Genomic DNA, 16,110 nt, shown 5'->3' with positions numbered 1-16,110 from the left:
ACAAAAGCATCCCACTATCCGACGAAAAGTCCTTGGCTTGACCGGCCAATACCTCATCTCGGATCTTCACTAACTCGGATGCGTCGTCCGAGCAACTTTTATTCTTTCTAACGGATCGGATTGCGGCGTTAAGTTGTGCGGTGACCTACCACAAACTCAATGCTTGGACCTGACCATATCCTCTGCTAGCTGAGGTGAGATCTGAACCATGCTAGCTACCTGCCCGGGCCCCTTTCTACTCAGGGCATCGGCCACTACATTGGCTTTCCCGGGATGGTAAAGGATCTCACAATCGTAGTCCTTCACTAATTCCAACCAACGCCTCTGTCTCATGTTCAAATCTTTCTGAGTAAAGAAATACTTGAGACTCTTATGGTCGGTGTAGATCTCGCACTTCTCACCATACAAGTAATGCCGCCAAATCTTCAGTGCAAATACCACTGCGGCCAATTCTAAATCATGAGTCGGGTATCGCTGTTCATAATCCTTTAACTGACGGGAGGCGTAAGCGATAACCCGATCGGCCTGCATCAATACGCACCCCAAACCCTGTTTGGATGCGTCACAATAGACCACGAACTTCTCCTTGTCCGAAGGCAAAGCTAGTACGGGGCGGTAATCAACCTCTCGTTTCGGCTCACGAAAACTAGCTTCGCATTTATCTGACCAGATAAATCGCTGATTCTTCTTTGTAAGCTCGGTTAGGGGCATTGAAATTTTGGAGAACCCCTCCACGAACCTACGGTAGTACCCAGCTAACCCCAAGAAGCTTCTGATCTCTGTCACTGTCTTCGGTCTCGGCCAATCCCTGACGGATTCAATTTTCCCGGGATCCACCTTGATCCCATCTTTACTCACAATGTGCCCTAGGAAGGAAACCTGAGACAACCAGAACTCACATTTCTTGAACTTGGCGTAGAGTCTATGTTCTCGAAGTCGTTGCAGTACCATCTGGAGGTGTAACTCATGCTCCTCTTCGGCGAGAGTACACGAGGATGTCGTCGATAAACACAATTACACAGATATCGAGGAAATCCTTGAATACTCTATTCATCAGGTCCATGAATGCTGCAGGAGCATTGGTTAATCCGAATGACATAACCAGGAACTCGTAGTGTCCATACCTAGTGCGGAAAGCCGTCTTTGGAATGTCCTCCTCTCGGATCCTCAACTGATGATAACCCGAACGGAGGTCAATCTTAGAAAAGACCGTCTTCCCCTGAAGCTGATCGAACAAGTCATCGATCCTAGGTAATGGATATTTGTTCTTCACCGTCAGCTTGTTCAACTCTCTGTAGTCGATGCACATCCTCATAGATCCATCCTTCTTCTTCACGAACAAAACCGGGGCTCCCCAGGGTGACACACTGGGCCGAATGAACCCTATGTCAAGCAACCCTTGGAGCTGAATCTTTAACTCCTTAAGTTCAGCTGGAGCCATCCTATACGGGGCTTTAGAAACCGGATCCACCCCTGGTGCCAAGTCAATCACGAAGTCGATCTCCCGATGAGGTGGTAACCCTGGAAGTTCTTCGGGAAAAACGTCCAAAAATTCCCGAACCACTCGATGTCCTCTCGGCGAGATGGTGTACGGCCGAGTGGTGTCCACCACCACGGCCGAAACCCTAAGCACCCACCGTGCAATAATTCTCTCGGCCGACATAGCCGAGATCACCGGGATCCGAGATCCCTGAACCGAACCCACAAATACGAACGGTTCTTCACTTTCCGGTTGGAAGACCACCATCTTCCTCTTACAATCAATGCTCGCCGAATATTTAGATAGGAAATCCATTCCTAAAATAATATCGAATTCGACTAAGCTCATCTCTATCAGATCAGCGCTTAACTCTCTACCATCTATCCTGATCGGCATAGACCTAATCCACCTATTGGAGATAACCAATTCTCCGCTGTGTAACGGGGTTCCAAACCCCGACTCATATCTATCAAAGGGTCTACCCAACTTACTAAAGACTACGGCCGCCACATAAGAACGTGTAGCCCCGAGAATCAAACGATCGAATAAAACGAGTTGTTAATAAGAATCGACTGTAACCGATGGTGCAGGCATCTGCATCGGCTGCGTGATCGCGAATACCCCGGCTGGAGTGGGCATCGGTTGGAGCTCTCGGTGCCTACGGCGGGGGGACATTCCCTCTTGAAGTGCCGGGCATGCCACAATGAAAGCATCCCTGCCCCTTGCACTCACCCCGATGATGCCTCTTACGGATAGGGCACTCGGGATAGGAGAAGCGAGTCTCATTACCACGGGACGACTTCCTCCGTTCGGTTCCCCGGAACCTCTTGTTCGACTCGAGCCGCCGAAGCAGTGGGTGCCCTCTTCCTCGATCAATGGCCGAACCACTACTCCCCTGCTAAAGCCCGATGCGGGAGGGGTAGAGCTCCGCCACCAACCGAGTCTTGGGCCGAATGCGACATACATCCCACCGCGCCCTCGGCTCGCGGTGCCTTCTCCACCATCCGAGCGTAGGTGGTGCGTCGTCGGTGGTAATCATCGGGTCATGCCCGATCTTGGGATTCAACCCGTCCGGATACTTCTCCTTCTGCCGAAGTCGGTCGGCACAATTCCCGAGGCTAACCTCGCCAACCGGTCAAACTGAGTAGTATACTCAGTGACACTCATGTTCTCCCGCTGGGTCAGGTGAACGAATTCCTTTCTCTTGGCGCTTCTAACCGCCTCGTTGTAGTACTTCGCATTGAAAAGTTCCTGGAACCTCTCCCAAGTCATGGTGGTGACGTCGTGAATCTGAGACACCATGTCCCACCATACCCGGGGCATCCTCACAGGCCCGAAATGTGGCGCACACCACTCTGTCGTTGCCGGTGACACCCATAAAGTTCAAAATCCTGGTGATCACCGTAAGCCACTGCTCGGCTTTCGACACGTCTGGACCTCCCAGGAATACCGGAGGTGCTTGCTTCCGGAACCGCTCATATAAAGGTTCCAATCTGTGGGCCGCCACTACCATCTCGGCACAGGCGGCGAGGGGCGGTGCCGCCGGAACTACCGAGCAGAACCGGGAGCACCCCGTCGTCTCAACCTCGAATCTCGAGGTCTTGCTCTTCGATCTGGCTTGCATCTCCGCAAACCGTAACTCCCAATTCGGGGCTCCCCGATCGGCAGGGGGAGCACGGCGGCTGTGGCGGGTTCTCATCACCCCGACCACGAGCCCTGCCTCGGGGACCTCTGCCTCGGCCCCTAGCAGGTGGGGAAACCGAGCTCCCTCTCACGATTCGACCCCACTGAGTTGCCTCGACTCCTGGTAGTCCGCCTGGCGTCCATCTAGTTAGAACCGCCTGCGAAACCAAGAGTTGGCATATCAGGTCGTATTCAAGGCGAGCTTACTAATGCCGCTTAATTTGGAAATTAGAAATGAAACATGCGCCTATTCTACTATCAGGCTACTAACATGCTTCCTAACAGGCTTTTCTTTTTCATAACTGAATAAAATAAACTACTAAAGCAATAAAGGCTTGCTGAACCGTGGAACGAGCTAGCCGCCGATGATGATTGTACATGTCGTGACGATCTTCGGAAGACAACCTGGCGGCTCTGATACCAAATTGTAACACCCTAACTAACTTAGGGGTATTACGTGATTTTTAAACGTACTGTGCAGCTCGTTGCTAATCAACGAGGTTTATGGAAAAACGTGATTAATTAAAATTTGGCTTTTTCATTAAACTTATAAACCATTTTGCAAAAAGTCTCGGGATCCCGATTTATAAAAATATTTACAAACGCTTCTACTGTTTAACTTTTACATCAAAATAAGGTCATCTAACGACCGTTACAAAAATCTCAGCCTTGCTGTCCCGAGGATCGTACGCTCCAGGCCTAACCGCCCCGACATGTACAATCCCATAAGCTCGCTCACGGTCCATCAGCAACTGCCTTGCCTTTACCTACACATGCAACGTAAACGCGTGAGTCGACGGACTCGCAAGAAAAGCATAATAATATCATACATAAGGCCGCCGTGTCCAACACGATGCCGAGTCCCGCTCGCCATGTCCAACATGGTGCCGAGCACTACCGCCATGTCCAACATGGTACCGAGTTTTGAACGTTCGGGGGACGGCACTATTGACAAGTATCCTCCCGATCGGTCGAACCTGGTCATACTCCGCCGCTTGGTCATACTCCACTCGTACCGACGGGATAGGTCAATAAGCCGAACCACCAACCGGTGTCGGCTGATCGGCCGAGCTGGCCATACTCCGGCCGGTCATACTCCACTGTACCGACGTGACGGGGTTGGGTGGTTCGAAGCCTAAATACATATCTAATGTAAACTAACGGTGCTTCCTACATGCACGCTAAACATGTAAACTACATATGCATCTTGTTATACTAATCTTACGGATTCCGATTTCGGTGTGCGTCAACTGATCGAAGCCGAACGGCGGACATCGGCTCCTAAACCATAAAAATCACAACGCTATAAGTGACACGCTAAATCACTTCCCGGGGACTAAAACTCGAAACTAAAAGTTTCCCTATCGATAAAAAGCATGGCAATACCCCTAAAAACCCAAAAACGAGGAAAACTCGGGTTCTGAAAAATCCCCCATCCGGAAGTCCGGTTGCCCAACCGAATTGGTTCGGGAAAATTCGGGACCCCATCCGAGATGGGATGCTCAACCGAATTAGGTTCCTCGCGAGCGGCAAGCAAAAATTCACATATCTTGACCAATTCGAACCCAATTGATCCCAAACTTTCCGAGACCTCCTCAATAGGTCCCAAATAACAATTCTAGAGCATCAAACCTACCCAGAAATCCCACATGCAAAATTCACCATTAAAGCTCAAGCTTTGAGTTTCAAACTCAAGCTTGAGCAAAACCAACTAACTAAGCAATCCACTAGCTTAATTCACCTTAAACTAGCATAGAATTACCCCAGAAAACAAACCACAACATCCAGTAATTACAGAAACTAAGCATAGTATTTTCTCACAAAAATCATCAATTTTCACATATAATTTAAAAGCTTGAACAATCTAACTACTCATGCATCACACAACTCATTTAACATCAAAAATCATGCTTTGAACAACATAAATCAACAACAAAACACAGCAGAAACAACTCTCAAAAATCACATGCATTATCATCCATTTTCATCATTTTTCTTCAAGAATTTAAAGAGAAAGTGCCTAGGAAATACATACCACACAAGAGATCAAACAAGTTGCAAGTTAGGGCTAGAATCACCAAAGAAAATCCAGCTTTTTGAACCTCCAAGCCATAGAAAGAGAGGAAAGAGAGAGAGAGAGTTTTTTTTTCTATTTTCTTTTAAAATTAACTAAGTGTTTGAAATGAGAGAAAAGAAAGGATTTATTCACATATTATTCATTTACTTTCAGCCAAGAAACAAATAAATAAAATCAACATATAATTCCATTTACAAGTCACAAAAGACAAAAAGTCATTGGGGCAAAAAGACCATTTTGCCCCTCCTTTCTAAAATCACATAAAAATCACTAAAGGGGTATTTTTGGGACATTCTAAATTCCCGGCCATTCCCGACATTCCCAATGTCTAAAACCCGTCCCCAAAATACTAACATACTAAGTTGTGATTTCTACTGAGCCAAACGCTGCGTTCCAAAATACCGGACACCGGAAATACGAAATATAAAACTGCTGATAACATACTCATGCATATCTGAATTCCATAATAAATTATTTAAATGGCTATAAATAATTTCCTGATTAACATAAATAACTGCTAATTTTCCAAATTAACTAAGCGGGCTTTACAGTTACACCTTCAATGTATTTTATCCTTAAAACACTTGGCTCCGTATAAATGATGTTTGAGCAAAGTGAAATGAGATCTCCACCATTTATCTCTGTTTAGCCAAGCTCGAAGGATATCATCGTTTCACTTCTAAGTTCCTATAGAAGTTATAGATTCCATATTTATGGTAGCGCTCCCACTCAATTATACTATCATGTTCCTAAAATGTACGTATCACCCTGACCCAAAAGTAGGCTTAACTAACAAATCAAAGAACATGTATAGTACTCTTGAGATTGAACCTAACCATATCAGGATTAAGGTCATTTGATCTAGGATCAACATGTGATATTGAATTGAATAGATATTACGGTAAGTTTTAATATATCTAATCAAAGTTCAATATCGATCCCTTCCGATGTATACTCCATACATCCGATACTGGTAAACTTTGCCAATGTCCTGGAAAGGACATAACACTTTTCCAAGGTGTAAGAATACCTATCGCTGATTATACCATGTCAGTCTAAATCTAGTGTTCTGACAAATCAGGGAATAAACTTTTGAACATATAATTAAGATTATATTCCACTGTGCTGACAACACTATAATCTTTAACAAATTCATATGTTCTGGACTTAAAAAAGAATTCATACATTATATACATATAATCATGAAATAAATCATGTGAACCATGCAACATAAAATGTTATTTCTGATCTTTATTAATAAGTAAATCTGATTATATTGAAATGAGTTTTATTTAGGGCACAAAACCCAACATATTGTTGGGGTAGGGAATCATTTGAATTGACTATTGATTCATTCAAAGGTAGAATACAACATGGGATTAAAATGAAAAATAAGAAAGAAGAGAAGGGAGGTCAGTATGATGGTTGGTATAGGACATTGGGATGTCCGTGGGTGTTTATTGTTTGGTTTTATGAATGTTGTCCTGCCATTGTAAACACTTTCTGCAAAAGAGTTTCATCTAGGATTCCAAGAATTCTGAATTGGAGCAATACCATTGTGACCAAAAATCCAACTGTTAGAGACTTGAAGGGCAAGATTTTTGATTTGTCGTTGAACAAGGTAATTTTCAGTTTCTTTACTGTTTTTTTTTTCTGTTTTGTGCTGTTTTATTAATATTTGGTTATTTAATTGTTTTTGTTTCAATTTTTGGTTTTTTTGATTATGATTTTTAGTTAAAGATTAAAAACATTTGTCCTACTAATGAGGAGAGGCAGAAGCTTCAATTGGAAGGTTTTTTGTAGATGAATCTATTGATGACCGTGGTATATCTAAGCAAACATTTGAGAGTTGTTCATCTTCTAAGAAGTCTGATTCAGAGGACATTGATTTGTTGAAATCTAAGTTGGAGCTGGTCATTTCGAATCAAGAATCTTTGGCCGAAGACTTCATTTCCTTGAGGTGTTTTGTTGACCTTAATTTCAAGTTTGTAATGACTGTAATCAAGGATATTCAACAAAAAGGTAATGTCATTCATCGTCGACCTTCTGGTGAGGTATTTAATTATAGTTTATTGTTTCTGTTTTTACATGCTTTGTTTTTAGTTTTTTTCCTATCTTATTTTAGTTGCATTTTTGTTGTATAAATCAGAGAAAATCATCTGATGAGTTAGTAACACAAGATTCTGATGATGATGATGATGATGCCGAGGATGATGACAAGGAATTGTCTGATCTTGAAAATATTGATTCTGAATCCGATGATGGTGATGAGTTGGTTAAAGATGGTGGTGATGCTGCTGAAGATGATAAGGTTGTTAATGATGTTCCTCCTGCTGATGTGAATCAATCTGAGGTTGTTGCAGGCAGTGATGAGAGGGCTAAGGATGTTGAGAACCTTAAGGCCAAAGAGTCTAGTTTAAAGGGGGATGATTTTTTTGATAATTTAAGCTAGCTTGAAATTGATGATGACCAAGTTGTGTTGGCTGGTTTAGAGGCTATTCGTAAAATCAATGTAAGTGTATCTTTATTTGTTTGCAAGTAAATTATGTTTTATTTTAGTTGCTTGAAAATTTAATGTTCGTTTTGCAACTGTTCGTTTTCTGATTTTCATATTGTTATTTTAGGTCCCAGAACCCAATCCAGGTGTTGTTGGTGTAAAGACAGCTGCCATTCATACTGATGAAGAAGCTGAGGACACTATTTCTGATACTCCTCTTTTGGATAAGAGAAAGCGTGCACCGACATTGAAATCGCCTTTTGTTGATTTTGGGTCGGCTGATGTGAGGAGCACTCCAATGGAGGTATGTCATCAGGTTCTCAATCAGAAGGAGATGAGAGGGATTTTAAGATGGTTACTTATGTGAAGGGCCTTTACGCTCTTAACGATTCATTTGCTGATCCCATCTCTCCTGAAATTGAGGCAAAGTTTGATGCTTGGGTTGGTGAAGGCTTGCTAAAACATCCTAGGTGACTATTTTATTCTTTCTGTTTTTGTATTCTGTTTTTTGTTTTAATTTTATTTTTATTTTTTACATACATTTGATTTTAATATTGTTTTTTTTGTTGTTTTAGGTATTTCAATTGTTATGTTGATGGTGCGAAGAAATTTTCCTCAGGGTTTAGATTAGGTGTTGATTATGTTGAGGATAAAACCTGGTTTTATCATTTGGCTACCTGTGACATGTTTATCAATGACTCGGTAAAGTTTCTATTTTCTCTTCAAATTTATGATAGTTGGTTTTCAGTTGTTTTATCATTGTTTTTAAGTTTAGTTACTGTATTCAAGTTTTTTAAATAGTTTTTTTAACTTTTTGTTTTTGTGTTTTTGTGTTTTTGTATTGTTTTGTTTCAGCTTATGAACACTATATTCTATTACCTTAGGAAAAAAGGTAAATATTCTACTGTTGTTATAGTGAATTTTGCAACAACTGCTTGTCTTTTCGATGATTCCATTCAAGCGTTGTACCACAAGTTCAACAAAGCCAAGGCAATGAAAACTAAGATGTCGCTCATACATGCTGCCACCCAATAGCGCATTACATCCGAGGTTTGCAAATTCCGTATTCTAAGCCTTGGTATGAAGTCGATCATGTCTTATTCATCATCAATCTTAGGAAGGAAAATCATTGGGTTTTTGATTGTCTTGACTTGAATGAGGGGATTTTGTTTCTTTATAATTCCTTGAGGACTGCCAAAATGAATTCTTCCGCTAGGAATGCAATGAAGACTTATTCTGTGTTACTCCCTTTGTTTTTTGATCTCCTTGGATTTTGGAAGAATAGGTCCCATGTTCCTGATTTATGTTCTGACCCTAAAGCTCCTCTAAGGGTCCGTTTGGTTGATGGTAATGGGTCAGAAAGGAATTGAATAGAATACTAATGGGCCTGATTATTTTGTTTGGTTGGAAAATAACAATTTTGGAAAAGAATTCCATAGTAATGCTATTCCCCCAAACTAATAGAATTGCTATTCCATTTTTTATTTGGTGGAATTATAATCCCATTCCACTACTTTAGCAGATATCTCTCTTCTACTCTAGCCATGGCCCAAGCCCAACAAACCCTAACCCTAGCAAACTGAAGATTAACCATTGTGACCGTCTTCTTCGTCTTCTTCGATCGATCAGACTGTTGAAAATATTTTACCAGGATCTAGATTTACTACCATGTATGTTTCATTAACATCCTAATATGAATTCTAAAACAATGAAATAAACACATAAGGGTTTAAGAAAACCTTACATTGGGTGCAGCGGAATATAATGACTCAAAAGTAGGCTTAACTAACAAATCAAAGAACATGTATAATACTCTTGAGATCGAACCTAACCATATCAGGATTAAGATCATTTGATCTAGGATCAACGGGTGATATTGAATTGAATAGATATTACGGTAAATTTTAATATATCTAATCAAAGTTCAATATCGGTCCCTTCTGATATATACTCAATACATTCGATACTGGTAAACTTTGCCAATGCCCTGGAAAGGACATAATACTTATCCAAGGTGTAAGAATACCTATCGCTGATTATCATGTCAGTCTAAATCCAGTGAACTGACAAATAATAAACTTTCGAACATATAATTAAGATTATATTCCACTGTGCTGACAACACTATAATCATTAACAAATTCATATGTTCTGGACTTAAATAGAATTCATACATTATATATATAATCATGAAATAAATCATGTGAACCATACAACATAAAATGTTATTTCTGATCTTTATTAATAAGTAAATCTGATTATATTGAAATGAGTTTTATTTAGGGCATAAAACCCAACACATACTCACGCCGCTGCAAGTGCCGGGGTAGCGTTGCCAGAGGTAACTCTCTCTCTCTCTCTCTCTCTCTCTCTCTCTCTCTCTCTCTCTCTCTCTCTCTCTCTCTCTCTCTCTCTCTCTCTCTCTCTCTCTCTCTCTCTCTCTCTCTCTCTCTCTCTCTCTCTCTCTCTCTCTCTCTCTATAAATATACACATTTATGGGTATTATTTATGTAGTTAAACTTGATTTGAAGTGATGAATGTTGTGTTCTGTTCTGTTTGAATATCATATTGTTTGTTTAACTACTAATATAGAAAGATTAGCTTGAGGTTGAGTCTCCACTCCATCGTCTTCTCTTCTCTTCGACAAGTTAGCCTTGACTCACTCTCCAAAATATCATAATCATCATTGTCTTCTTTCGCTTTTGATCTAATAAAGTCCATCTGCTTTATCTTTTTCTCCAATAATTTCATCGACCCGGAGCTTCCTCCTTTTATTCTCCAGGTATTGCTTTTAGAAATGTAGTAACTGAGGTTTTTAGATTCTTGTAAGTGAAAAGTGAAATCTTCTGTACGAAAATGAAGTCAATTTTGATATGGGATGATTGTGATTTGTTATTTGTTATTGAATCGCAATCTGTTTTGGCCAATCTAGTTATTCTGGATCTTGTAAGAAGTCAGATTGAGTAGCGTTTTTCTAATTTTTTTTTTTTTTAATTTTTGGGTACTGTTATTTTGCTCAAATCGAAGTAGTTCATTACTCAAATTTGGTTAATTATTCATTTTTAAGTCAATACCATAAACCAAGTCATAGGTTTTTTTTTCTTCATAGTGGATAGTTATATGTATAGCTGTACTTTCGGAGCCTTCCAAATTCATTTAGCAGTGTATTTTTTTTTTCTGAAGCAAGAGCATTCATCTGAAGCTTCTTTGTTTGGATAAGCATACGAGTACCATTAAAATATTATCCCCCATTGGCTTAATTATAATGAAAAGCTCCATCTGTGTTCTTTCCTTGGTCATGTTTGTGCTACTTTGATTGATATACATATATATATGTATTTATATATATAATAGAGTCATCGTCACTTCATATAACAATCAATAAGAAAAGCTAAATACAAGTTATGGAAAGTCACTGACAATTTCTTTTACATTAAAGAGGCACATGCATATACATGAGCACTATATGTTTCATACACATGTTATGTTTTTATATCATCAATAACATTGTTGGGAAAGTCCAAACAAGAAACTCTCCACCGCAGGTGAAAACAGAGGTTTCATTTCATAATTAAAGCTTAACAAGAACTATATATAACAAGAAAAATATGCAACCAAGTAATTATATAAATATATATTTATATAAGTAGATAAACCTATTGCATGCATACATCCATATCAACAGAAATGAATGACTTTATTTCTTCCTTTATATCAATATTTGATTAATGGTTGAAGAGAAGAAAGAAGAGGAAGAAATAATTGATTACTGGTGGAATATCGTAGTGGAACTAGTGATCAAGATTGTTATTATTATTATTATTATTATTATTATTATTATTATTATTAGGAAACTTCTGCAATTCAGAGAACAAAGCAAGTTTCTCTTTGTGAAGAAGGGTGGTTGTCTTTCTCAGCTTCTTGTTCTCTTCAATGAAAATTGTTGCCTTCGATGATTGAGCACGTATTCTATGTTTTTGGAAATCTTGTGTAATTTTTCTTGGTATGTCTTTTTTCTGTGCCCATTTTATGAACATGTGCTCTACCTCACTAACATATTTAGCTTAAATAACTTTGCTTATGCCCTCAAACTTTATATTCTTCAAAGTTAGTTAGATATGAATGTTTTGGTGTCCTATTTAGTGGCATGTGAGTTAGAATGTCAGGGATATGATAAGGTTTCACATGCTTGGTGGAGGGAAGTAAATGAAGAAAAATGCAAATAATGTTTGTTTATAAATAGGATAGCTTTCTTCTAAGAAGGGACTCTTTGTAAGTTCTGTTTTGAATTGCAATATGAGCAAGTCATATGGAGTTTGAGTGGGTTAACATATTCAAATAGATTTCATGGAAAAGTTAAAAAAACAAAAAAAGAACACTGTTTGTTTTAGGCTCTGTTCCTTTTAGGCTTTATACTTCAAAGTCCTTGCTTATGGCCTCTGCTTTTGGTGACCTTAGAGGAACATTTCTTGGGTACTTGTATCTGTTTATCATTGGTTTATGATTCACATAACTCCATATGTAGTTGCTGAATCTTCTAAATTCTCCAACAACCTACACACATATTATGATTTTAATTATTTACATAAACTAACTAATAAATATTTATTATTATTATTATTAATTCAGAGAAGATATATATATTATAGTACAGTTATATATATTGTTTCTCTTTATTAATTAACTCCATGCCTTTAATATGCATTTGGCATTGTCTACAATGCATCTCACTCTGGTTTCTTACTTTTTTAGTGTCCCAGATGATGAGAAGGATGAATGGCGAGACTCCTGATTGATGACTCTCTTTAGTACACAGCTCGGGAAAGAGTTAGAAAGATCATGTTTATTCACTTTAAAATAATTTGTAGGACAATATATATTGCCTTTGACATTCAGTAGTATACAAATTATAATCTTTTAGATCTGGTATAATGTGTTATGCTCATAATTTTGTAAACAATTGTTTTGAGCATAAATATGGGTATTGGACATGAATACTTATACTTTTTGTAGTGATATTTTATGTATGGACAATATTTAATCTTATTAATTAAAAAATTATAATGTCAGGTGTTTTTTTAGGAAAATTATTATTATATAGTTTTTTTAAAATTAAAATTTTTCATGTGATTATATAGGTTTTTGTAAAAAAATATATGTCAGGTTTTTTTAAAGAAGTAATATTTTATAGTAAATTCAATAAATATAAATTTATATATATCAAATTTTTTAAATAAATATTAATTTTTTTTTAATACATATCAATTTTTTTTTTTTTAAAAAAAAAATATAAGTTGAATATATTTAATTTAATTTTTTAATCACGTTTTAAAAATAATAGTAACGGCCCCTAAGTGTAACATTTTGATTGAAGCGTCTTAGCTAGTATGTATTAATAGTATATGAAGAAAAGCTCTCATCCTTCCCACTTTTCATAATAAACCATTTTAATTAGTATGAAATTATTAATTAAAAATAACATCCAAAAAAACAATTCAAAGTTAAGATAATGATCATATTGAGTTGACACGCTGCAATTTAAAAGAGAAAATACAAATTTTTCTTAAACATAGTATCTGATAAAAACAAGGAGGCACACACACACACCTACCAAGGCAACAAGCTTAAGCTATATAAGATCAAACTAAAAAAACCCTTACAGCAAAAGTAAGTTCAGATGACCAAATTGAACCACAATAAACACCCCAAAATAAAACACACAATTTTAAAAATAGCATACATATATAAAGCTATAAATATATCTATATTAGCGTAACACAAAGATCTAAAGCAGATCCTCTAAGATGAACTTGTTGTCCTTCGGCTTGTTCCCAAGAAAACACTGGTGAGAACAGTTTTGGTCTGCAGTGATGCTTTCAGTAAATTCAACCCCTGCAGTGATGCATGGTCATGAAACTGATTAAGTGAAACAAAATAATATATATAAATATGTATATATATATATATTGATACCTCTTTCAAGCCCACCGAAACAGTCTTCTCCACAAGAGAGCCAACTTCCTTAACATGAAACTGATTAAGCATAGCAATACTAGAAATAGTAGACATTGGCTTCACTTGAAGATCATCCATAATCATATACGTAACAACACCCTTAACAAACCCTCCTTCATCACCACCTAATGACCCCGGACCCCCTTCGCCGCCACCACCTGCCACGGCAGCCACGTACGGCAGCTCATGGGAGATGGCACGATTACAAGTAGGACACATGGCTCCAGGCTTGTCCGACACGTGGCGTCGGTTACAGTTATGCTGAAACGGACACACGTAGACCTTTTTGGCAGCCAATGAGGAGGCAGCATCGTCGTTGGTCAAGAAAAGAAGTAGTGTTTCGGCACCGCCGAGAGCTGAGTTGCTTGGTTTTAGAATAATGTCTTTGTTAACGTTGGGTTGAATATAGGTGCTGCTTAGGTTTTCGAAGCTCTCGTAAAGATTACCAATGGATCCCACCATGCCATTGGTGGAGAGGAGTCTTATCACAGTGCCTACTGGCAGAGAAAGAAGCGTGAAAAGAAAATCGGCAAAGTCTTTTCCTGCTTCAGCGAAAAGAACCCTTTGCCCTTTGGAATCGATTAGAAGTTTTAGTGTAACTTTAGACATTGGTGGTTTTGTAGTGGTCTCCATTGTTGTAATATATTATTGTTCAATTAACTCGATATTAGTAGTAGTACTTTCTTAAGGCTTGTTTATGTATATTTATACTATAGAGAAATCGAAGGAGCTATAATAATGTTTGTTAATTAAAATTGGTTTTATTTCCCATAAATAAACGACATTTGAAAAGTCCAAGTGGATTAATAACTAATAAATCCGTTGGCCATATATATTCATGTACATATATTATATATTATCGACGATACAAAATTTTCTTGAGTAAACATTAGAAATAAAAGTCCATCGGTTGATTTTATAACGAGGCTTATTCAATACCCGGTTTAAAAATGAATTTACAACACATTAATCTATATATTTGTACGTTGAACTGTATATTTTCTTATTAATTATACTTAAAAAATAATAAAATCAGTTAGGATTACAAGATAAAAGTAAAACAATATTCTCTTCACCTTCCTACTTTCCAGTCCACTCGAGTCCCTCTGTTCTTTAAAAAAAATTGTTACTTTTAGTGATAATTTTTAAGTCACAATATATATATATTTTTTTTTTGTGATTAAATGTGATTTTAAGTCACAACAAAATTTTACTTGTGACTAAAACATAGTATTTAGATACAAGTTGTCAGTAATTTAATTTTAGCCACAACAAGTATTGTGACTAAAAATATATTTAGTCACAACAAATTGTAATTTTTGTGACTAATACATTTAACCACGGACTTTTTATTCACAACATATATAATTAATCACAACTTTTGTTGTGAGTAAAAATAAAATTTGTTGTAGTGACTCGTCACTTTTCTCCATTCCTATAATTCACTCAAACCTAAAAATAGAGTCTATGTCGGGTCCGTTAAGGGTTCTCAGTTTTCAATTATTTAAGTTTTAAGGGCTAAGAATTTAATGCACAGTGGATGTGTAAGATTTATAGTAGTTGCGATTGACTCAAGCAGACCCAAAATATTTGGGTCTGAGTCGTTAAAGTTGTAATATATTATTGTTCAATTAACTCGATATTAGTAGTAGTACTTTCTTAAGGCTTGTTTATGTATATTTATACTATAGAGAAATCGAAGGAGCTATAATAATGTTTGTTAATTAAAATTGGTTTTATTTCCCATAAATAAACGACATTTGAAAAGTCCAAGTGGATTAATAACTAATAAATCCGTTGGCCATATATATTCATGTACATATATTATATATTATCGACGATACAAAATTTTCTTGAGTAAACATTAGAAATAAAAGTCGATCGGTTGATTTTATAACGAGGCTTATTAAATACCCGGTTTAAAAATGAATTTACAACACATTAATCTATATATTTGTACGTTGAACCGTATATTTTCTTATTAATTATACTTAAAAAATAATAAAATCGGTTAGGATTACAAGAGAAAAGTAAAACAATATTCTCTTCACCTTCCTACTTTCGAGTCCACTCGAGTCCCTCTACTTTTTAAAAAAACGGTTAATTTTAGTGATAAATTTTTAGTCACAACATAATTTTTTTTTGTAACTAAATGTAATATTTAGTCACAATAAAAACTTACTTGTGACTAAAACATAGTATTTAGATACAAGTTGTCAGTAATTTAATTTTAGCCACAACAAGTATTGTGACTAAAAATATATTTAGTCACAACAAATTGTAATTTTTGTGACAAATACCTTCAACCACGGACCTTTTATTCACAACATAAGAATGATAATTTATAATTAATCACAAC

At 37.4% G+C, this 16,110-nt stretch overlaps 1 protein-coding gene and 1 long non-coding RNA gene across 2 annotated transcripts; one reads left to right on the top strand and one right to left on the bottom strand.

Annotated features, from left to right (window-relative positions):
• The first annotated feature begins 10,150 nt into the window (after window positions 1–10,150).
• LOC115705072 (uncharacterized) lies at window positions 10,151–12,826 on the top strand. The gene is made up of 2 exons (XR_009684128.1): window positions 10,151–10,518; window positions 12,489–12,826. It is a non-coding gene; the product is annotated as an uncharacterized LOC115705072 (long non-coding RNA).
• A 449-nt stretch (window positions 12,827–13,275) lies between these two features.
• Window positions 13,276–14,569, bottom strand: LOC115707327 (uncharacterized). Its single transcript, XM_030635257.2, has 2 exons — window positions 13,710–14,569; window positions 13,276–13,628 (listed from the first exon to the last, which is right to left on the bottom strand). The coding sequence occupies exons 1-2, from the start codon at window positions 14,382–14,384 to the stop codon at window positions 13,536–13,538; spliced, it is 768 nt and encodes a 255-aa protein (XP_030491117.1). The 5' UTR covers window positions 14,385–14,569; the 3' UTR covers window positions 13,276–13,535.
• Between the last annotated feature and the right edge of the window lie 1,541 nt (window positions 14,570–16,110).

Source organism: Cannabis sativa, chromosome 1 (assembly GCF_029168945.1).
Source record: "Cannabis sativa cultivar Pink pepper isolate KNU-18-1 chromosome 1, ASM2916894v1, whole genome shotgun sequence".
NCBI classification, from domain to species: domain Eukaryota; kingdom Viridiplantae; phylum Streptophyta; class Magnoliopsida; order Rosales; family Cannabaceae; genus Cannabis; species Cannabis sativa.
This window is presented reverse-complemented; position numbering and strand designations above follow the sequence as displayed.